The 23,152-nt window shown below is 45.4% G+C and overlaps 1 protein-coding gene across 7 annotated transcripts in view; it reads left to right on the top strand.

The window, feature by feature from the left end:
• The window catches only part of MAP4K3 (mitogen-activated protein kinase kinase kinase kinase 3), a 1,422,157-nt gene that overhangs the window by 1,295,431 nt on the left and 103,574 nt on the right, over nucleotides 1–23,152 (top strand). For all 7 annotated transcript variants that reach the window (XM_078649063.1, XM_078649064.1, XM_078649058.1 and 4 more), the window contains one exon: nucleotides 22,354–22,424. In XM_078649063.1, the coding sequence (XP_078505189.1) occupies nucleotides 22,354–22,424 (71 nt within the window). The remainder of the gene's footprint in view (nucleotides 1–22,353; nucleotides 22,425–23,152) is intronic.

Here is a 23,152-nt window from a genome sequence, read left to right on the forward strand (position 1 = left end):
TGTATGCAAGTATTGTATCCAAACGGCAATCCAGACATGGAGGCTGCAATATGGCCTTCTTTGAATATCTCTTCTATTCGAATTGATACTTTAAGCAGAATGAAGCATATTCTTTTACAGACAACTGTGTCTTTTACCTCTTCCAAAGAGACGTATGATCTGCAAGTTGCAAGGACAGCAGCAGAGATGCATTCCCTATTATCAACAAATTGCCCCGTGCATTTCGTAGAAATGTTAGGTCAAATGTTAAACATGTCTGATACCAGTGGCATCGCACATGTATTTAAGACATTTTTTTCGGGACTGTTAGCACCCTTTGAAATAGTTCTGGGCATTTTCCCGAATTTTGTGCATTCACTATTCAGCGGCCTGCCTCTTCTTTTGGGACTCGTAGCAGGAATTTTATTTTTGATCCTTCTGCTCCGATATGGCAAGCCAGTCCACAGACCGAACTCCAGCTACAATGGAAGAAACTATCTTAGCAATACACTACCGAGACCAAATCACTAGAGTCCTCGGCTTTGCCCGGCTAAGAGATTTAAAATGCAACCTGGTTTCTTTCATTCAGACCAATCTGGCAAGATGGCATCTTACCTGTGCTTCGATGTCTGCTATGCGGAGAAGAATGCGTGTTGGACGTCTGTCTTACACTACCATCAGCAGTACCAATGGATATCGATACTTTGCTCGGTCCGGTAACGACTCATGCAACATGTTGTCCCCAGCGGCTACCTATTCTGATGACGGCATTCGTTGAGACTTCACCATTACGATTAGGTGGCGGTGGAGTACGAGATGAAAGCAGCACCACACAGGTACAACCTTCTGTGAGCATTGCTGATCCAGACATCGATTATTACAATGATTCTCACATATGCACAATTTCAGCTTTTTCGAACTTGGTCGAACTCTCACCTACTGTTGTAGACCAATTTTTTGCAACTCTGTCTGATATGATGTTCTCTCCTAACAACGAGAATAACTTTTAAAACAACGAGCACACAGCGTTCCCTGAACTCTGAATTCGGCCTTCAGTTTTTTATAAACGGACCTACTGAAAACATTTGGAACTATTTTTCCCCTAAAAACGAAATTATTTTTTTCCATTTCTAAAATATTTACCTTTTTTTGGCGCATTGGTACTCTGCTTAAAGTAGAACTATTCTTAGAGAACAGAACTTCTATTTAGAGACACTAGAGACAATATTTTGACTTAGCCTCTAGCACATGTACAGTATTGTATAAATATGTGATGAAATGGTCTCGACCTTCTTTTCTGTATTAAGAGCCATTTCATAAATGTAATTTTCGCAATTCATTCAGATATTTATATATGCTTTATCTGAATGATACAACTGCTTGAAAGACGTACAGTATAATACTCATTTTCGTGTGTATATACCATACACGATTTCAAATGCAATCTATGTATTTTGAAGTGGGTTGGAAAACACATGCATCGTTATATGTTTAGTATTGCTTAGTATTTAGTAATGATCGACATAATACGTGGAGTGGGTGTTGTGAATCTATCTAGGACCCTAATTAGATATCCCCGATTCATGCCCTTATGTGGTTATAACAAAACATATCCTTATAAAGGCATAAGAATCATGTCCATATTTAGGCATAGCCACTGCAGTCCAAATACGGCAAGGCTACTCCCATAGACTCCTAGAAAGCACAACGTGTTCTTTAAACAAACCAAGCCTCCAGCAGTCCGGGAATTCCCCCTGCTTTTGTTTTGATTTGCACAAGAACTCCTGGAGTCCAGAAAGAACTGTTAGTTCTTAGTGACGTCTTATGTCCAACCTTACGTCAAACACGGCACCTTTCAGGTATACATATACCAACGTTGCCTTAAGCAAACACACGGTGGTTTGGAGCAGAGCGGCTATCTACTTGCCCGAAGCCCAGCTGATGCAAGAGCCGAAGGAAGCCGACCCTCCCATTGACGCACTGAGAGAGACGCTGTCTTTTCTCTTGCCGAGAAATCTAGCTCCGGTGTTTCCAGTCACCCTTGCAGGTTGCTGGGAGATCGAGTCCTGAGACACGAGATACAAGACCTCCTTCATTCTAAAACCAAGGTACGGAGCTGACTAAAACCTTAAGCGATTTCTTGATTCAGATTCTTGGCAAAAAACCAAATTAACTTAAACTGCAACTTACTTACTCCTTCCCACGTATTAGGCTTAGGTCAGGTACACCGGGGTAGGCGTATATTAGAAGCACCAGTTGAGTACGTTAGTCAATGTTTTTATGTATGTATATATTTTATCCGTTTTAAGGTATCATATGGCTAAGAAACCATATCCATGCTTTTACAGTATTATTTCATAATACTCCTTTTACTGTACGCACTTTACTTCATGATAAGTATTGCAACTGTGGCAATTCATTTCTCTTGCATGAGAAAGAAGACTACTCAATAAATAACAACTTTTATTGAAAACGCCCGTCTCTCTATTTCTCTGCACTCTGGTGAGACTAAGCATGCACGATTGACTGAGTGAAATAGTTGTCTATTGTTTTCACATGATACACTCTTTATTCTGAGGGAGCAAAGTTGTCATGTTTATGCGGTTGTCAGAAGCTAATCCCTTCTTGTCTATTCAGGGAAGTTAACTCCTCCTTGTTTACTCGAGAAAGTTTCTAGTGACCTCTGAGCTAGCTGGCAAACCTAATTAAGTCTAACATAGTCAGTAGAGACCTAGATGACCTGAGTCCTACGTCTAAACTGCTGTTTATGTTATTCCAATGCGCAGAGCCTATAGGGAAAATAGGAACTACACTACACTGCTTTGGAGAACGTGGGCAGATGGAGCAGACTCCCTTTCTTTTCTGCCCACTTTGTAACTCGAAGTATCTCTGGTCGGATCAGCATGTGGTTTGTAATTTCTCCTTTCTCTAAATCATCAGGAGTCGGAGTGCACATTATGTCAGACTTTTAGGTGAAAAAAGACTTTAACATATAGAAGAGAAAGACACTGGGCACATTCCAGGATGCAGGATCAGGAAGCGCAAGTTATTTTCGGGGAAGCAGACCCTCTTGACATTGAGGTACAAGTGCTGGGTCCATCCAAGTCACAAGACATGACAAAATCATGACGTTCCGAGACGGACTCATCAGAGGCTTCTGATGAAGAACTGGAATGTTTTGAGCTGAAGAAGTCAGCACCACCTGTGCAGAAGGCAGCAAGTTCCATGAGAACTGATCCTGTTCTTGAGGACAAAATTCACCAAAAACAACATAATGTCAAAGAGGAGCACCATTCCAAAAAAAGATGAGAAGACCTCTGGGCCCACAGCTGTCTTCAAGCCCCAGTCAGAGCCAAGATAAAACATTGGAGCTGAGAGAGCAGACCAAAATCCCCCTCTTTTTGGAAACTCCTGTGAAACATAAAGCTTCAGTGTCGACTACGACCCCAAAAGTTTGAAGCTGAAACCACCACGTTCTGAGCCAAAATCAAGTGAGATTTCGACTCCAGTTTTGGAGACTTCAGAGTCACCAATTTTAGAAAGACTAGCTGATGAGCTCCACACTTTCCAAAATAAACTTTTTATTCACCCTGATATGGGGAACATTCTTACAAAACCAGCACAACGACTACTGGTGCACGTGCTTCCCCCATTCCTCAGAAAAAAATGATCATGTGAGGAAAAATTGGACATCTCCACAATCTGGACACAAAAGGCAGAGAGAGCATTCCGTGTTTGCTCAGCATGATAACAACCACCATGCACCACTATTTGCACACTTACCAGCACTTTCACCAGCACCACTACCATTAACTCTCTTTCCTCCTTCACAATTACCAGAGTGATCTGTTCACTCAGATCCAACTAGTCCATATGAGAACATACCCATACTCCAATCCATGTGTTGAGGACGACGACCCTTAGAAGGACTGCGATACAGGTTCTCCAGAGGATCAATATACTGAGTCTTATATGGTGAAACCATCTCTCTCTCGGACGATACAACAGCATACCATGCTGTTATTCAGAGCGGCTCGTTCCCACAATCTCTCTGCGGAAGTGGAAGACTATTATCTTGTAGAGACCCTCTCAAAAACTGAGCGTAGTGTTCAGTTTTTACCAATGCTAAAGGGGATGATGAAATCAGCTCTTGATAATTTTAAACATCCTACCAGAGCCTGGCTAGCTACTCCACAAATAGAGAAAAATATAAGGCATGCCTTGATGATCACATTTACATAATGTCTCAGGTTCCATCAGACTGATAGTTCATATGGCTTAAAAGAGGTCATCTGTGCAAACAACAAAAAATGCCAGGATCGCAGATAAAGAAAACAAAAGCATAGATACAGCAGGGAAAAGAGTTGGCTTAGGTGCTTCTGCTCACTGGTATATTGCAAATTCAGTTGACTTATTATCAGATTCCTTTGTGAAGAGATGAAAACACTTATACAATGTTTACCATAAGCATATAGGCAGCTGGGTGAAGATGTAGTTGCGAGGGGAAAAATTAATCTTGCATTGAAACATTTGCTGCGCACTTGTTGCAGCTGACACTACTTCTAGGATATAAACTCCAGTATACTGCTTCGCAGAAATGCATGGCTGAGAGTATCAGCATTTAAACCTGAGGCGCAACAATACTTTCTAAATAATCCGATTGATAGGGACCATCTTTTCGAGCCCCAGGTGGACGAAATGTTAGAAAAGAATGAAAAAGGACACCGAAATAGCAAATTCAGTGAGTGCACAATACGAACATCTTAGGCCCCTCCAAGAAGTTTACCCAAATCAGGGCAAATATCGCAAACACAAATATTTCATAGACAACAAACCTTCTCGGAGACCCCCCCCACAGCTGGGGCTATTCAAAGGTAAGTTGGATAGGTACTGGTAAAGGTGCATCCCCCAAGGAAAGCACAACCACCAAGTATTGACTTGGAAATAACTAATGATAAGGCAAAGATGGGTAAAAGTGCTTTTGGCGTCTTCAAATTTGCCTCCAAATTAGGAAGTAGACTTATAAGCGATATGCTGCACGTCTATCGCCATAGATGTGCCCCGGTTGCACTTTATGGTTCAGGGGTCTGGGGCCATTGCCGACACGGAGACCTGCAAGTGGAGGAAAATAGTTTCTTAAAGACACTTCTTTGTCTCCCAACATCTGCCCCTAACGGATTAGTACACCAGGAAGTTGGGTTGGTCTTTCTGACGGACCTTATTGGCCTAAGACCGCTAATGGCCTGGCGATCGATTTGGGCTAAGGAAAAAACTGGCTTCACTAAGAGAATAATTAATGATTGCCTACGCCTGGATAACTGTAACCTGATCCCATGGCTTAATTATGTCATAACTTCATTCAAAGACATTTTTGATTTGGACGTCTCTGTAGACCCCGCTAGCGCAACAGGTTTTTCTAAAAAGGAACTTAAAAACATTTATTTGGAGACCAAAGCAATACTGCGTAGTGATGCAACCAGTAAGCTCACAACCCATCAATTTTATTATTCCTATAATTTGAATAGCCCCGGCTTTCCAAAATATCTGAAGGTGGTGAATAAGCAAGCCCACCAGTATGTCCTTACAAGGTTAAGACTCGGTATTGTACATAAACTGGTGGCTTTCCCTTCGATAAAAAAGCATCCATCTATTTGCTGCCCTTGTGATAAAATTTCGAAGCAGAGCACTGAGCACTTTCTACTTATCTGTCCCTTGTATTTGCACCTCCGTATTGTCTATCTTAAGCCCCTTTTTAAAAAATATTCTGTGACAACTATTAAAACTGCTATGAGGCTATTATTTGCACTTGACGATCCGGATGTGTGTTATTTTACAGCTGTTTTTATTTTGAAATCTGTGTCCGCCAGGAAAAGTATGGTCTTTGACACTATTGAATAACTTAAGATCTGTTTTTAGATATATTAACTGTGTTCCCTATTGTTAATAATTGCAAATATTTAATATGTACTGGCTTGTGACGTTGCGATGTATTTTATGTGCTTTTATGATTGTTATTTTAATGATCGAATAAAGCTTTTAGAAATGAAAATGACTGACCCAGCCCCACCAAAAGGATATAAAACCAGTAGGGGCAGATATGATTTTCATCCATACTGGGACAAAATCACGTCAGATCAGAGTGTCGTCCAATAGGCTATTGTCTTGAATTCCACACCAACCCACCCAACATACCTCCAAATAACAAGGGTTACAGCCAACAATATCTTGCCCTCAAGCTCTCCTTCTAAAAGCTGCTATAGAAATAGTTCCTCCTCAAGATAGAGGACAGGGTTGTACACTCAATGTATTTCCCCGTTCCAAAAAAGGATGGAACACTGCAACCTATAATATATCTCAGAAAATGTAATCATGTCAAAGCATTTCCATATGACACTACTACATGACATCACCCTACTGCTTTTCAAAGGAGACTTTGACTTTGTTAGACCTCAGAAGCATATTTTCATATCCCAATTCATCCTGCATATCACCCTTTTTAGATTTTTAGGGCTCGGCCTACGTCACCACGAAGTGGGGCGGAGCTCCGAGCTCCTATTGTTAAAGAAAAAAAAAAAGTTTCTTTAGGGCTCGGGAAAGAAACATTCCTTAGTGCGCGAGCTTTTTTTTATTATCTGAATGGTGATTGGTCGTCGCGGTGCTGTTTTTGTAGTAGTCTTGATGCCATAGGGCATATGTAATGTTAGGCGGCCATGTTGGCATAATCTGTGCGGTTACGCGCACGGCAGACTATTAATCTTAATTAGGAGCTGTCAGAGTGCCCGTGTAATGCAATCCAGATGGTCTGAGCGGTGAGCGCGTTCAATGTAAAATGACGAGAGGAGAGACAGCAGGCGAGGCTCACAGAAGATGACTCATACATGCTCGTCCACACTGTAGTTCTTGTGTTTCCTGAATACTCTCATTTCCAAAGGGCGCCATTTCCTTCTTTTCCTCGCACGCTGCGCTGCACTATTTTTGTCTGTGGTTTAAAAAACGGGGTTTAAAGCCGTTTTATTATAAAACATTTGGATTCTGGTTCTGTAAGCTTTGTTTTCCGAATTTTAATAAGTGCTGACATGCAGACTACTGGTTGAATAAATGATGAGGGTTAAAAGTGACCTTCGTGACACGTGCTGTCGAGCCTGACTCGCAGAGTTAACATGCAGTCATCATTATTGTAAAGTTTGTGGAAAAAACGTGAATACGCAATAATCAGGGAAAACAGAGCCTTCCCGCGGTTACAATGGGAATTCACAAATGTCTTGTGTGTCTCACGTAATGCCAATGGCTATTTCATTAGGAAAAATTAGACTCATTGATACATGCACCACCACCAGCAGTACTACCAGTACTACAGCCACCAGTACTACCACTACCACCACCACCAGTACTAACAGTACCACGACCACCAGTACTACCACTAACACCACCACCAGTACTACCAGTACCACTACCACCAGTACTACCACTACCAGTACTACCACTACCAGTACTACCATTACCATTACCACCACCACCAGTACCACCACCACCAGTACTACCACCACCAGTACTACCAGTACCACCACCACCAGTACCACCACCACCACCAGTACTACCAGTACCACCAACACCACCAGTACTACCACTACTACAGCCACCAGTACTACAACTACCACCACCACCAGTACTAACAGTACCACGACCACCAGTACTACCACTACCAGTACTACCAATACCAGTACCACTACCACCACCAGTACTACCACCACCAGTACCACCACCACCAGTACTACCACTACCAGTACTACGGGCAGCAGTACAACCACCACTAGCACTACCACTACCGGTACCACCACCAGTACTACCACTACCAGTACCACCACCACCAGTACTACCACTACCAGTACCACCACTACCAGTACCACCACTACCAGTACTACCACCACCAGTACTACCACCACCAGTACTACCACTACCAGTACCACCACCTCCAGTACTACTACCACTACCACCACCACCAGTACTACCAGTAACACCACCACCAGTACTACCACTACAAGTAACACCACCACCACCAGTACTTCCAGTACTACCACCATAAGTACTACCAGTTCTACCACCACCAGTACTACCACAGCCACCAGTACTACCACTACTACAGCCACCAGTACTACCACTACCACCACCACCAGTACTACCACTACCAGTACCACCACTACCACCAGTAATACCAGTACTACCACCATCAATACTACCAGTACTACCACCAGCAGTACTACCACTACTACAGCCACCAGTACTACCACCACCACCAGTACTACCAGTACCACCACCACCAGTACTACCACTACCAGTACTACCACTACCAGTACTAGCAGTACCACAACCACCACCACTACTACCAGTACTACCACCATCAGTACTACCAGTACTACCACCACCAGTACTACCACTACTACAGCCACCAGTACTACCACTACTACAGCCACCAGTACTACCACTACCACCACCACCACCACCACTAGTACTACCAGTACCACCACCAGTACTACCACTACCAGTACTACCACTACCAGTACTACCAGTACCACTACCACCACCACCAGTACCACCACCACCAGTACTACCAACACCAGTACTACCAGTACCACCACCACCACCAGTACTGCCACTACCAGTACCGCCACCACCACCAGTACTACCAGTACTGTGAGTAGTGAGTAGTGAGTAGAGAGTAGAGTAGCGAGTAGTAGTGAGTAGAGTAGTGAGTAAAGTAGTGAGTAGTGAGTGTAGAGTAGTGAGTAGAGTAGTGAGTAGAGTAGTGAGTAGAGTAGTGAGTAGAGTAGTGAGTAGAGTAGTGAGTAGAGTAGTGAGTAGAGTAGTGAGTAGTGAGTGCAGAGTAGTGAGTGCAGAGTAGTGAGTAGTGAGTAGAGTAGTGAGTAGTGAGTGCAGAGTAGTGAGTAGAGTAGTGAGTAGAGTAGTGAGTAGTGAGTGAGTAGTGAGTAGAGTAGTGAGATGAGTAGAGAAGTGAGTAAAGTAGTGAGTGCAGAGTAGTGAGTAGAGTAGTGAGTAGAGTAGTGAGTAGAAAGTAGTGAGTAGAGTAGTGAGTAGTGAGTAGAGTAGTGAGCAGAGTAGTGAGTAGTGAGTGCAGAGTAGTGAGTAGAGTAGTGAGTAGAGTAGTGAGGTGAGTAGAGTAGAGTAGTGAGTAAAGTAGGGAGTGCATAGTAGTGAGTAGAGTAGTGAGTAGTGAGTAGAGTAGAGAGTAGTGAGTAGTGAGTGCAGAGTAGTGAGTAGAGTAGTGAGTAGAGTAGTTAGTAGTGAGTAGAGTAGTGAGTGCAGAGTAGTGAGTAGAGTAGTGAGTAGTGAGTGCAGAGTAGTGAGTAGAGTAGTGAGTGAGTAGTGAGTAGAGTAGTGAGTAGTCCGTAGAGTAGTGAGTAGAGTAGTGAGTAGAGTAGTGAGGTGAGTAGTGAGTTGAGTAGTGAGTAGAGTAGTGAGTAGTCCGTAGAGTAGTGAGTAGTGAGTAGAGTAGTGAGTTGAGTAGTGAGTGCAGAGTAGTGAGTAGAGTAGTGAGTAGTCCGTAGAGTAGTGAGGTGAGTAGTGAGTAGTGAGTGCAGAGTAGTGAGTAGTGAGTAGAGTAGTGAGTAGAGTAGTGAGGTGAGTAGAGTAGAGTAGTGAGTAAAGTAGTGAGTGCAGAGTAGTGAGTAGAGAAGTGAGTAGAGTAGTGAGTAGAGTAGTGAGTAGAAAGTAGTGAGTAGAGTAGTGAGTAGTGAGTAGAGTAGTGAGCAGAGTAGTGAGCAGAGTAGTGAGTAGAGTAGTGAGTAGAGTAGTGAGTAGAGTAGAGTAGTGAGTAGAGTAGAGTAGTGAGTAGAGTAGTGAGTAGTGAGTGCAGAGTAGTGAGTAGAGTAGTGAGTAGAGTAGTGAGTGCAGAGTAGAGTAGTGAGTTCAGAGTAGTGAGTTCAGAGTAGTGAGTTCAGAGTAGTGAGTTCAGAGTAGTGAGTAGAGAAGTGAGTAGAGTAGTGAGTAGAGTAGAGTAGTGAGTAGGACATCACAGGCAGCAGCTGTGCAAGCTTCTTACACTCACAAGGAGACCACAGGCAGCTGAGGTGCAATCTTCTCCCACTCACAAGAACGACATCACAGGCAGCAGCAGTGCAAGCTTCTTACACTCACAAGGAGACCACAGGCAGCAGAGGTGCAAGCTTCTCACACTCACAAGAAGGACATCACAGGCAGTAACGGTGCAATATTCTCACACTCACAAGGAGATCACTGGCAGTACACACCACATGAACACACTCCATAACACATAGCAACAATACATTGGCATTTACAATGCCATTAGCTCAAACTCAAATAAATCTGAGCCCGATTGCATTTCCAATGCTTGTTAACATTTGTGGTAATTGGACAACACTATGAATTAAAAGTTAACTACTTTGGGACAACAGGGTCAAAATGTTTGGCACTGGTTGCAGCACACCTCAGGAGAGAGGGCATCCATATTCCCTTATCTAGATAACTGGCTGATCAAGAGCAGCAGCAAGCAAAAATGCCTGGCACACTCTCAAATGGCTCTACATTTATAACACGAATCAGGGTTCTCAATCATTGTGACAAAATCTCAGTGTAGCAAAGTGTCCCTTTTTGCATGGTTGTCCCAACATTTTGACAAATTCTTGATGAACTTTGACTGAGTCTGCTCTGCGCTCCTGTCACTCAGGTACCCAGGGCCTATGTTCTTTCCCTAAACTTTAATGTTGCAAAACCCAATTGGCAACTCTTTGGCCACATGTAAGTCCCTTGTAAAAGGCACCTTAGGCATCAAGAGCACTGTGACCAGGGGAGACCTCTAAGGGCTGCGTGACTTATTGTGCCACCCTTAGAGGCCCTGTACCTTCACACACACACACACACACACACACACAGACACACACACACACACACACACACTTGCATTGCAGGCAGCGTGTTTTGCTGCAGAACTAAGTGAAGAGTCAACATGCAACACATCCCTGTGTGCCATGCCTACAACCCACTACCCTTGCCTAGGTAAGCCACCCCTCTAGCAGGGTGCACTATCCCAGTGGTGAGGGTACAGGTGCATGAGCCCTGTGCCCCTACAGTGTTTTAGTCAATTCTTAGACATTCTAAGTGCAGTAATGCTGTAATGTCATTATGAATTCCCCAGCACCATAATGGCTTTTCCTGAAAACTGGGAAATTTGTTATCAACCTTCTCAGCACATTAAACCCACACTGATGCCCATGTGGCATTTAATGGAATATACACTCAGAGGGCATCTTAGAGATAACCTCTGAACAACAACCTATCTCTAGAGTCCTGGCTGAGTGGCTGCTCTCCAGGTGCCACCACCAGACATGTTTCTGGACCCCTTGGCCAAAAGCCTGCCACTCTTGAGGTCTTGAAATAATGCACCTCCTGGTTTGAGATGCCAAGCCTCCTCCCCCAGGATGGGCCGGGTCCACGAAGGTTAAGCTTCAAAGGCTTGCTGCCTTTGTGAGCTACCCCAGCCATTTGCTGCTCCCAGCAACTGGCCCTCACCGGTTTTGACCCCCACCTCGGGCGGGAGAATCGTTGGGAAAACCAAGTTAGGAGAGGTATGACTACCTTTGCCTGCCCCACCACTCAGGTGGGGAAGGCGAGGGGAAGCACAACTCTCAGATGGTTTGACCCAGCCAACCACCTTGAGGCTTATGTCCCCCTCCCACTGGAGGGTGGCATAATAGGGGGTGTACCCACCCCAAGGAAGGGACCCATTGGTCCCAACCTGTACTACGTATAACATCCCTAAATTTAGTATTTAGGGGCAACCCTGAACCTGGCCTCCTCAGACAAGAAGAGAGAAGAAGAAGGACCGAAGAAGCTGTGCTGAACTAAGAAGAGGAGGATACCCACTGACTTTGCCCCAGCCTTACCGGCCTTTCCCAACCTCGAACCTGCCCCAGCGAAATCCCGGCATGTTCTTCAGCCAGTAGCCACCAAGAACCCAGAGGACCCGCCCTGCCTTCCCAAACAAAGACTTTGTCTCCCGTGAGCACTGGAGTTGCTCACATTCTGGCTCTGGCCAAAATCCGTGCTGCTGCACTACTCTGCATCTGACGCCCACGGCCCGAGTTTGAGTTGCCCAACACCAGGAGAAGGTCTCTCCGGCGATCCTGACCTGAGATCTAGTGATTTCTGACCTGCCTCGAATCTCCAGTCGATGCAAGCAGCCCCTTTCTGGAGGAACCCCCGTCCACAACAGAAACTGGTAAGAAAAACCCAAAGCCTCAAGATACCCTTCCACCTGACGTCCTGCAGCCTTGGGTGGCCCAACCAACAGTGTCCCAGCATCCCAACTTATCTCTCCTACTGGTGGTCGCCTCCAGAAGATCTTCGTCCCGGAGCCTGCAGTGTTTGTTGCAATCAGAGAATCCCCATTGAAACCAACAGGGCACCCGACGCCAATCCAGCATCCTGCACCCAGCCGCCTCGATGCCGCTGTGTGTGCACTTTTTGCGCTAAAACAAATTTCCATTTTCCCTGAGCCTAACACCAGGAGCTTTGCTCCCACAACCTTTGGCCTTCTCGTGAGCAGCCCCCAACTGGCTGTCCCCTATCTGCCACTGGATAGCATTAGGCCTCAGCACTCTGCATCCAGCCGCCCTAGTGCCGCTGAGGGTGTTTCAAGAGTGCATCCTCGACCCTGGGGGAACCCTGGTTCTAACTCCAGAAACCCAACTACCACAACAACGTAACTTACCTGTAAACCGATAACATCATTTCCTCCTATAGGATTGCATTGACTGCTTTTCTTTGAAAATTCTTTTAAGTGTGGGGTCGGTTTGTATGAACTCTTGAAAAACTGCATATGTGCAAAAAGTGAATTACTTGCCTTTTGTCTAGGAAATGTCTCAGTGTGATATCTAGGCATATCACACTGATTAGCAAAAGTAACGTAAAAAGTAATCCAAGAAGTTACGTGTACTGTAATCTACAAAGTAACTGTAAAGTGTTCCTGATTATTGACTTACCTGTAAATCAACCAACTGCATTTGAACCTGCATTCAACTGTAATTAACCGCTCGCCGAGGAGATTCTGAGCGTTTGCAGTCTGGGAACTCTGTGCCTCGTTTTTGCCAGCCAGGAGCCCCGTAGGGCATTGAAGCTCGTGGGAGTGTGTAGGCGCTGGAGGACGGGACTGCGAGGCCCATCAGGCTGTGCGTGTTCCAGCGAGCACACCTGTTGCCTCTTCCCGTGTCTCCGCCCCCCTGCCTGTGCCTATTTACTCCTTGCGGCCCCCGCTCCGCGGGAGCCGCTCGCCGAGGAGATTCTGAGCGTTTGCAGTCTGGGAACTCTGTGCCTCGTTTTTGCCAGCCAGGAGCCCCGTAGGGCATTGAAGCTCGTGGGAGTGTGTAGGCGCTGGAGGACGGGACTGCGAGGCCCATCAGGCTGTGCGTGTTCCAGCGAGCACACCTGTTGCCTCTTCCCGTGTCTCCGCCCCCCTGCCTGTGCCTATTTACTCCTTGCGGCACCTGCTCCGCGGGTGCCGCTCGCCGAGGAGATTCTGAGCGTTTGCAGTCTGGGAACTCTGTGCCTCGTTTTTGCCAGCCAGGAGCCCCGTAGGGCATTGAAGCTCGTGGGAGTGTGTAGGCGCTGGAGGACGGGACTGCGAGGCCCATCAGGCTGTGCGTGTTCCAGCGAGCACACCTGTTGCCTCTTCCCGTGTCTCCGCCCCCCTGCCTGTGCCTATTTACTCCTTGCGGCCCCCGCTCCGCGGGTGCCGCTCGCCGAGGAGATTCTGAGCGTTTGCAGTCTGGGAACTCTGTGCCTCGTTTTTGCCAGCCAGGAGCCCCGTAGGGCATTGAAGCTCGTGGGAGTGTGTAGGCGCTGGAGGACGGGACTGCGAGGCCCATCAGGCTGTGCGTGTTCCAGCGAGCACACCTGTTGCCTCTTCCCGTGTCTCCGCCCCCCTGCCTGTGCCTATTTACTCCTTGCGGCCCCCACTCCGCGGGTGCCGCTCGCCGAGGAGATTCTGAGCGTTTGCAGTCTGGGAACTCTGTGCCTCGTTTTTGCCAGCCAGGAGCCCCGTAGGGCATTGAAGCTCGTGGGAGTGTGTAGGCGCTGGAGGACGGGACTGCGAGGCCCATCAGGCTGTGCGTGTTCCAGCGAGCACACCTGTTGCCTCTTCCCGTGTCTCCGCCCCCCTGCCTGTGCCTATTTACTCCTTGCGGCCCCCGCTCCGCGGGAGCCGCTCGCCGAGGAGATTCTGAGCGTTTGCAGTCTGGGAACTCTGTGCCTCGTTTTTGCCAGCCAGGAGCCCCGTAGGGCATTGAAGCTCGTGGGAGTGTGTAGGCGCTGGAGGACGGGACTGCGAGGCCCATCAGGCTGTGCGTGTTCCAGCGAGCACACCTGTTGCCTCTTCCCGTGTCTCCGCCCCCCTGCCTGTGCCTATTTACTCCTTGCGGCCCCCGCTCCGCGGGTGCCGCTCGCCGAGGAGATTCTGAGCGTTTGCAGTCTGGGAACTCTGTGCCTCGTTTTTGCCAGCCAGGAGCCCCGTAGGGCATTGAAGCTCGTGGGAGTGTGTAGGCGCTGGAGGACGGGACTGCGGGGCCCATCAGGCTGTGCGTGTTCCAGCGAGCACACCTGTTGCCTCTTCCCGTGTCTCCGCCCCCCTGCCTGTGCCTATTTACTCCTTGCGGCCCCCGCTCCGCGGGTGCCGCTCGCCGAGGAGATTCTGAGCGTTTGCAGTCTGGGAACTCTGTGCCTCGTTTTTGCCAGCCAGGAGCCCCGTAGGGCATTGAAGCTCGTGGGAGTGTGTAGGCGCTGGAGGACGGGACTGCGAGGCCCATCAGGCTGTGCGTGTTCCAGCGAGCACACCTGTTGCCTCTTCCCGTGTCTCCGCCCCCCTGCCTGTGCCTATTTACTCCTTGCGGCCCCCGCTCCGCGGGTGCCGCTCGCCGAGGAGATTCTGAGCGTTTGCAGTCTGGGAACTCTGTGCCTCGTTTTTGCCAGCCAGGAGCCCCGTAGGGCATTGAAGCTCGTGGGAGTGTGTAGGCGCTGGAGGACGGGACTGCGAGGCCCATCAGGCTGTGCGTGTTCCAGCGAGCACACCTGTTGCCTCTTCCCGTGTCTCCGCCCCCTATACCTGGTTTCTCATTTAACTCGGGCAGACCACGCGTTAGCGGGACGCGTGTGCGGGACCTATCCCGGGACAAAGCCCGGACTAAGGGCGGACCCTCTGAGACCCTCCGAGAACCGAGGAGCCCGGACCGGGCATACCCCCTTGCCCAACAGGTACTGGTTGTTGTATTATAGCCCACTACTGTCCTGAACTCTCGCACTGCCATCCGTTTGTAAATGTCGACTGTGATTATAGAGCAGCCCATGTCCGACAAAGCGGGTGTGTTGTTGAACGGTACTTTGGATAAGTATTTCTCCAAGTCCTCCCCTGACATTGCAAGGGAAAACATCCTGGCGGAGAAGCGAGCGGACCGTCGCCGCTCTGTGGAAAGTATGAAGAATGGGTCAATTCTCTTGCCATTATCTCCCGCTACAGGGCTGATTGACATTGTTACCGAAATGACACCTAGCGAGTCGATCAACTTATTAGATAATCATCCCCTGGATTCAAATGTGGTTGTGCTTACACCTAACATGACAACTAAGATAGATGTGAATAGGCCAACCTCTACCCCCCAAGCAAATAGCTTATGTATGACAAAGGGAGACGCTTTGCCTTTGGTAACAATACCTCGTAACAGGGTCACAAAACAAATACCCCCTGAGAAAAGCTACGGTCCACCGCCTGTTAAGAAACAGCGGAAAAGGAGGGATCCGCTGCAACCCAAGCTGAGTTGCCGAGACTTTGGTAAAAAGGCGATCACTGCCACGAAGGTACATCATACTCTACATGTGGAACTCGAGGGGAACTCTACATCGCCTTCATCATTACCCCAGCCAAACCCAGTGACCGATAATGAGGATAGTATGGACACCAGTGGGGTTGTGAATGTATCAATAGAGACCAAGGGCTCTGTGTCACTATTAGATATAGAGAGTTTGATCAAATCATACTCTGTGAGTATTTTAGAGAGGTTGATGGAAGTGGAAAGTAGGTTGTGTAAGATCGAACATGCATTAGGCAGTAAGGATGCTGCAATTGACCCTGGTCAAATTAATGAAGGTAAAAAAAATCAGAACACTACATCAAAAAACACATCGACCCCTGTGCAAGTGCCTAAACATATCCCAAATCATACTACAATTCCTCCCGCAATTGTATCGACTGTAAAATCTATGGGGAATACGGTAACAGCGATGGTCCATCACCATCCTCCTCCTAAGCCTCCTCAATTAAAAATTGGTGACAATCAACTATAAATGCCACAAATAAAACCATTGATATCAACAATTCTAATACACTTATGAGAAAACCAACGAGGGAGGGGGGAGAAAACAGACATACCTGGGGGAAGCCTAGAAGGACTCCCTTGCCCGAACTGCCCCCGGAGGCCGTACCCTATGTGGTAATTTTAACAGGGGTGCCTGTGCTCAGCCACAATAAGCGGGAGGGTTTTGCCCAATTAAAAAACAAAATTATGCATTGGCTGAGTATTTATAGGCCAATTGCAAACCACATCAATGGGGAAATTACCCATGTTCGTCGTCTCCAATGGTTAGGGGGTAAACCTAAAGACATTGAAGGTGACATAGTGGTTGTGAATTTTCGAGATCCCAATGCTGTACAATTCATTCTGAATTGGCAGATGGGAAGCTCCAATAATTCAATAATCCCTAAACCACTAACCTATTTCTACCCTAGGTCATTGGTGTTTCCATCTCTACATCACCCGCCCCAGTACTGCCCTCCACAACGCACACAGCAACCACATCCAAGTAATCACTTTAGTGTCCAGGACGCTGTGAGTAACCAACACGTTTTGCACCCCTCTTCATTCCATAATGTAAGCAACATGTACCAAGCACCGTACCCTGTGGAAACTTCAGATCCTAGGGTATGGAATTATGTAATGCCCAAAATATACAATCCCCAGAATGGAAGGATGGATCACCTAAAACCCTTCACCCCTTTAGAAACCTTTAATAGGTTTGACATCTTCAGCGGTCTAGATGATTGTGATTGATGCCATTCGACCAGGGGGGATGAGGGAACAGATAAAATGTTTTTGGGTGATGTGGGCATTCCAGATAAGCTTGTTGTACCTGACAATATTGTTCTTCCCTGTTTGGGCAAAACTGTATTCCATGATATGAATGTATTTGAAGATGCAAATGCTATGGAAGAACAGGTATTAGCTATGACCATCTTGGGGAGCACTTTAACCGTAGAAGTAGCGCCTCTGGTACCCCTACCTGTGTCTTTCACCAATCTTGATGAAATGTCTGGGGTTGTTGTTGGGAGGCCATCAAATCTCATCAAGTCGATAAAAATGGTTTGTTGGAATATAGCTGGAGTTGTAAAAAATCTGAGGGATCCTGAGTGGACAAACTTTATAGAGTCCTTCGATTTTTGCCTCATCCAGGAAACCTGGGCAGTGGAGGTGCCTCATAGGGTGGGTTACAAGACATATGGAATTGGCGCGACTCCCTCTAGAAGTGGAAGGGCATCAGGGGGACTTTTGATATGGGTGAAAATAAATTTAAAGGTAAAGATCGAGGTGATACCCACTAATTCTGTAGATATATTGGCGATAAAAGCTACAGTATCTAATGGGAAGAATCTATTCCTCGTAAACATTTACAATAGGCCCTTACCCTCTACCGGAGAATCGCCAACTATTGCAAAATTAGATTGCTTCTTGAGTAAACTGGATTCCAGGCAAGATCTTGTTATTTTGGCCGGAGATTTAAATTGTAATTTTGAGCCAGTTCAGGGTCTTAGCGAAATTTTTGATGAAGAAGATCAAGTAAACAAAATCCCTACTCTGGAGAACGTTAAATTCGTTAATTGTTCAACTTTGGGTCTCCAATTGATGAGTTTATGTACAGAACATTCTCTTAGGGCTTGCAATGGAAGGTTACCATCTGACAGCTCTAAGAAACCAACATTCACCAGAAATACTTACAAAAGTAACTTAGATTTTGTTATCGCTTCTATCCCTCTCTGGCCTAATCTCCTGGACTTCGAAGTACTGGAACGGTTTGAAAGTGATCATTTTCCCCTAACTTTGACATTAGATGTCTTACTTTTTAATAATATGGTCGAACAAAGTATAATCGAGGAAAGGGCCAATACTAATCTTGAGATACATATTAGTAATAACAGAAGATCTCTCAAATGGCCACTCATACTGGACCTTAGTGACATCCTTAGTGAAATATATACACTTCTGGCCGGGACGTTTGGACCTTATTTGGCGTCAATGGGCGAAGATGTAATAAAAACAGCATTTCTGCCAATACATCAAAAAAATTTTGATGAAATAAAACTATTAGTCACCAAGATGCCCAAAAAATCCCAACAGAAGACACAGAATCTGTCCCATAGTAAACCTTGGTATGACAGATCCTGCAGAGAGTCAAAAAGGAAATTACTAATTGCAATTAAGGCCAAATCTCCTTCAGATGTAAAACAAGCAAGGAACAAATATAAATTTGTTCAAAGGGCCGCAAAGATGGCATGGGAGGAAGATAAATGGGCCGATTTGCTGCTAGCAGCCAGGGCGCGTGACAATGTCGCTTTCTGGAGGCTGGTGGCAAATGGGAACAATGTGGGCAGGGTGGTCAAGGATGTCTTTCTAGACGAACAAACTTGGGTCACCCATTTTACGAACCTATATAAAAAATACGATGACCCAAATTTGGATATGCATGCAACAAATTGTGAATCCCCGCTAGATCAGCTGTCTTTTACTTTAGGCGAAACAGAGCTGGCAATAACCCAGATTAAATCAGGAAAAGCTCCAGGCTTGGACAAAATTCCTGGGGACCTATACAAGCATGATTTAGCAGTATGGGTACCCTATATTAATTTTCTGTGCAATGTATTTTCTTGCACTTTTGAATTTCCTGAGAGCTGGAAGGGAGCGGAAATTGTTTTAATCTTTAAAAAGGGAGATAGAATGGACCCTTGTAATTATCGGCCAATAAGTTTAATGGATATTTTACAAAAAATGTATTCACGTCATATTTTATTACGCGTAAACAATTGGCTAGATGAAAATGCAATACTGACCAAATTCCAAGCAGGATTCAGATCTAAAATCAGTACAATAGATCAGATTTTTAGATTCTGCTGCCTCTATTGGAAGTACGTGGTGATTAAAAGGTCCCATTTATATGTTGCCTTTGTAGATCTAAGGGCAGCATTCGACTTGGTGCCTCGCAATCTCCTATGGAAAACCTTGAGTGCAGCAGGTATGCCAAATAACCTTGTCACTCAGATTAAGGAGCTACATGCAGGGAATTTTGCGAGAATTAGATGGGGTCCTAATGGTGAATTAACCCAGAAGAATACCCATCGAGCGTGGAGTCCGCCAGGGCTGCGTCCTGGCCCCCACGCTATTCTCTCTTTTTGTGAATGATATTCCCCAATTTTTGGAGAGATGTAAAAATGACTCTCCTAAATTGAATGGTGAGAAGGTGACATCGCTACTATTTGCTGATGATACCATTTTGATTTCCCAAACGAAAAACGGCTTGCAGACAATAATAGATACTTTTAATGAATACTGTAGCCAGAAGGGGTTGGAAATCAACGTGAAGAAGACTAAATACATGGCCCTAAATCCCATAAAACCAGACAGAGGCTGTCTAATGTTAAACGGTGAAAAGCTGGAATCAGTCCCTCATTTTTCATATCTGGGGGTGACTCTGGATTCAAACTTTACCTGGAAAGCCCAAATGGACAAAAGCAAATTAATCTTTGCTCAGAATGCCAAACCTATTCTTAGGGAGCAAAGTTTAAGTACAAGTAAAGCAGTTTCCCCTGTGATGGAATTATTCAAGGCCAAGGTCCAATCAGCGGTCCTTTATGGGGCTGAAATATGGGGTCCCGGCTCAAAGGAAACTTTTAGTCTCCTAGATAATAACTTCATGCGAAGTTTGGCAAGGGTTCCGAGAGGTACTCCACTAGTGCCCCTGGAACTTGACCTAAACTTCAAAAGAACCGACCACCAAGTTTTGATTCGACCCTTGATGCTGTGGGTCAGACTATGGCATGTCCCTGAACTTCGAGATTATAGAGACGGGCTAAAAGAAGTTATGATACTCGATAGTCGGGCTGACATCCCATGGTTAAGGCATATCAAGATTTGGTTGAGTAATATAGGGCTGAAACACTTTTGGGAGAACCCTGAACAATTACCCGTCAACCCCAAATTAGTACTAAAAAGGGCCTTTTGGAGCTTCATATTAAACAGGACTATAAGTAATAGAAGTAGTGGGACCCTGGTTTCAAGGTTCCTAAACTTCAAGGACGAACCCTTGTATGAGACCTTCATGGATGAAATAGAGCCCCCGCTTGCCAAAACTTTATTTTTAAAGTTTAGATATGGAAATTTACAAATAAAAACTACTTTGGCTCGTTGGGCTAGGAACCGTGATGTAGGAACCTCGATAATGGATGTAAATTGCTCTATGTGTAACCATAACCAGATCGAAAACGAGCAACATATCCTCTTATTCTGTCCTTGCTATACTCAGGCAAGAAAGAGATGGATTAAACCCATTTGCCTTCTTTTAGGCTTGAGGTCAAGTTCACAGGCTCTGAGAATCCTAACAAGTAACACATCCCAACAAATAATATTTAGTGTTAGTAGATTCTTACTTTCTATATTTTATTTAAGGAAAAAATTGGGGTATCGATTGTAATGGAATTGATCTGCTTGGAATTGATAAGATGTTGCTTAACTTGACCTATGAATGAAATGTTTCCGCTCCAATCAGCTCCAACGTTGTTTGTATATTTTTTGCTTTCGTTTTTTAATTAATGTTTTAATCTATTGTAATGTTTTAACACAATGAAATGTAATGTAATACATGCATTGTTCTTTTATGGCACTTGTGCCGAAATAAAGATTTAATGAATGAACTGCATAAATATTGCAAAGTATTGCAAGCCTGGCTTGGTTTCAGAAATAAAATAACTAAATAATATTTTTGATACAAACAAAATTGGTCTGAGTTCAGTCTTTGAGTGTGTGACATACTTTCTTGCCTGAGTGTGTACAATAAATGCTTAACAATACCCTCTGATAAAGCCTTACTGCTCGCCTACACTACCACAAATATAGAGTAAGGTATTATCTACTTTTACCTCTGCCTAACTTTGGGGTGCCCCTGGACTCTGTGCATACTATACCTTACTTTGGTATAGTATATACAGAGCCACCTTCCTACACTCACCTCCTACCTCAACAGATCCAACCATTTCTAGGATCAATACGGAATACAGTCATGGGTCCGCATACCCCATCAAGCTGAGGGTGATGACATTGCAATAGCTGCTGCGTCTTTTTCAGGCTACTCCATCCAGTATCAGTAAGAACTAAGAGCCTACTTGGAATGATGGCAACATGTATAGCAATTGTGCCATAAACCAGATTACACATGCGCCCTCTACAGCAATGCTTTGCGTGGCAGTGGCCACAAGCTTAGGGTCATCTCGACGATCTAGTTGTTGATGTAACAAAATGGGTTCAGCCCATTAATCTGCCTATATGTTTTGCTTTTTGATGAACTTTTGATGTGGGCATCACTGCACACGTTCAAAAATCATTACTGCCTGGACAATCATGTCCATCGTGCAGACACGTTGCCCGTTCAGCCCTGTAGCATTTTTTGGTCTGAACGTGTTTGCAGACTTACTCTGATGAGGTATGGCTTGGTTATCTATTCCAAAGTTAGGAATGTGCATCTAGAAGTCTCTAACATATGAACAAGTTACTTAGTAACTCCTTATATTGTAGAGACTCTATCTAGCCACAGATTCCTTACCGACCCTCCCATCCTCCCCGCTTTGCGAACCGGTAAAGGTGTAAGGGACACAATTTTCAAGATCTTAGTCTTTTCTATTCCAGTGGTCAATCCTCCTTGTGGCTCTGCGTTCCTGTCGTGGAAAGTTACAAAAGATTCTGATGTCAGCGCACCGAGGTGGTACTTTTATAGGTACAGCTTGGATGACTATGCAGAGCCGAACTACGCCACCTACCGGTGAGCAAGGGTACTGACCAAAAATCTTCTGTTTTCAGTTTGACACCTGGGGATATTCTTAGGTAACAAATCTGCATATAGATAGTCTCTACCTGATAAGGACTTACTGAAGGTAAGTAACTTGTTCAATTGTTTTTATATTACTTTATTACTTTGTGTATTCATAATCTATATCTAAATAGATCTATTTATTTATTGATTTAACTTGTTTGTTAGTTTGTTTACAGGATAGCGTTCTAGCATTCTGGAAACATGGAATGCAAGGGAGAAGTTTTCGATCAAATGAGGTGAGTGATGTCTGTCTGCACATTTTGTGTTTTCATGATGTAAAATGAAAATGTTTCTGAGGGATACTTCTACCTGCAGATTCCTCAGCGGTAAACTAATCCAGGCATCACACTGAATCCTGAATCTTCAAAACTGACCCTCTTAACTTTTATGGTGATGCTGATTGTGGTGTAGAAAACCCATATGAAGTGCCTGGTTTATGCTCTGCTAGTGGGTTAGACACCTGCTCAGAAATGGACACAGATTTTTCAAACGGACCTCCAACCCCTCTTCAATCAGTCATCTGGAAGCTGCTGAGTTACTGGACTTGAAGCTACCACCATCGGTGTCAAGACCAGTGTCCTCACTAAAATGCCGCTCCCTGCGACTCGACATCTGAGACATTACTGTCCTTCAACAAGGCCTTGACGAAATCCGTCATGGCAGCATGGAAGAAACCCTCTTCAGCGCTAGCTATCAGCAGGTTAATGAACTGACGCTATTGTCCGGCTCCTAAAGACCCAGCTTTTCTGTCTGCCCACCCTTCTCTAGAGAGCTTGGTAATCTAAGCTTCGTGCACCTCAAGCCAGTTGCAGAGATCATTCCCACTATTCCCTTCAGACATATCGAGCATTGGTGATTGATTCTAAGAGGGTCTAGAAAAGGCTGCCCACTTGCCCTCTCCTTTTTAGGTGGAGCTATTTATTAGGTCGAGCTATTTATAGCTCTGAACTATTATCGTTGAAAC

Source organism: Lissotriton helveticus, chromosome 6, assembly GCF_964261635.1.
Source record: "Lissotriton helveticus chromosome 6, aLisHel1.1, whole genome shotgun sequence".
Lineage (NCBI taxonomy): Eukaryota > Metazoa > Chordata > Amphibia > Caudata > Salamandridae > Lissotriton > Lissotriton helveticus.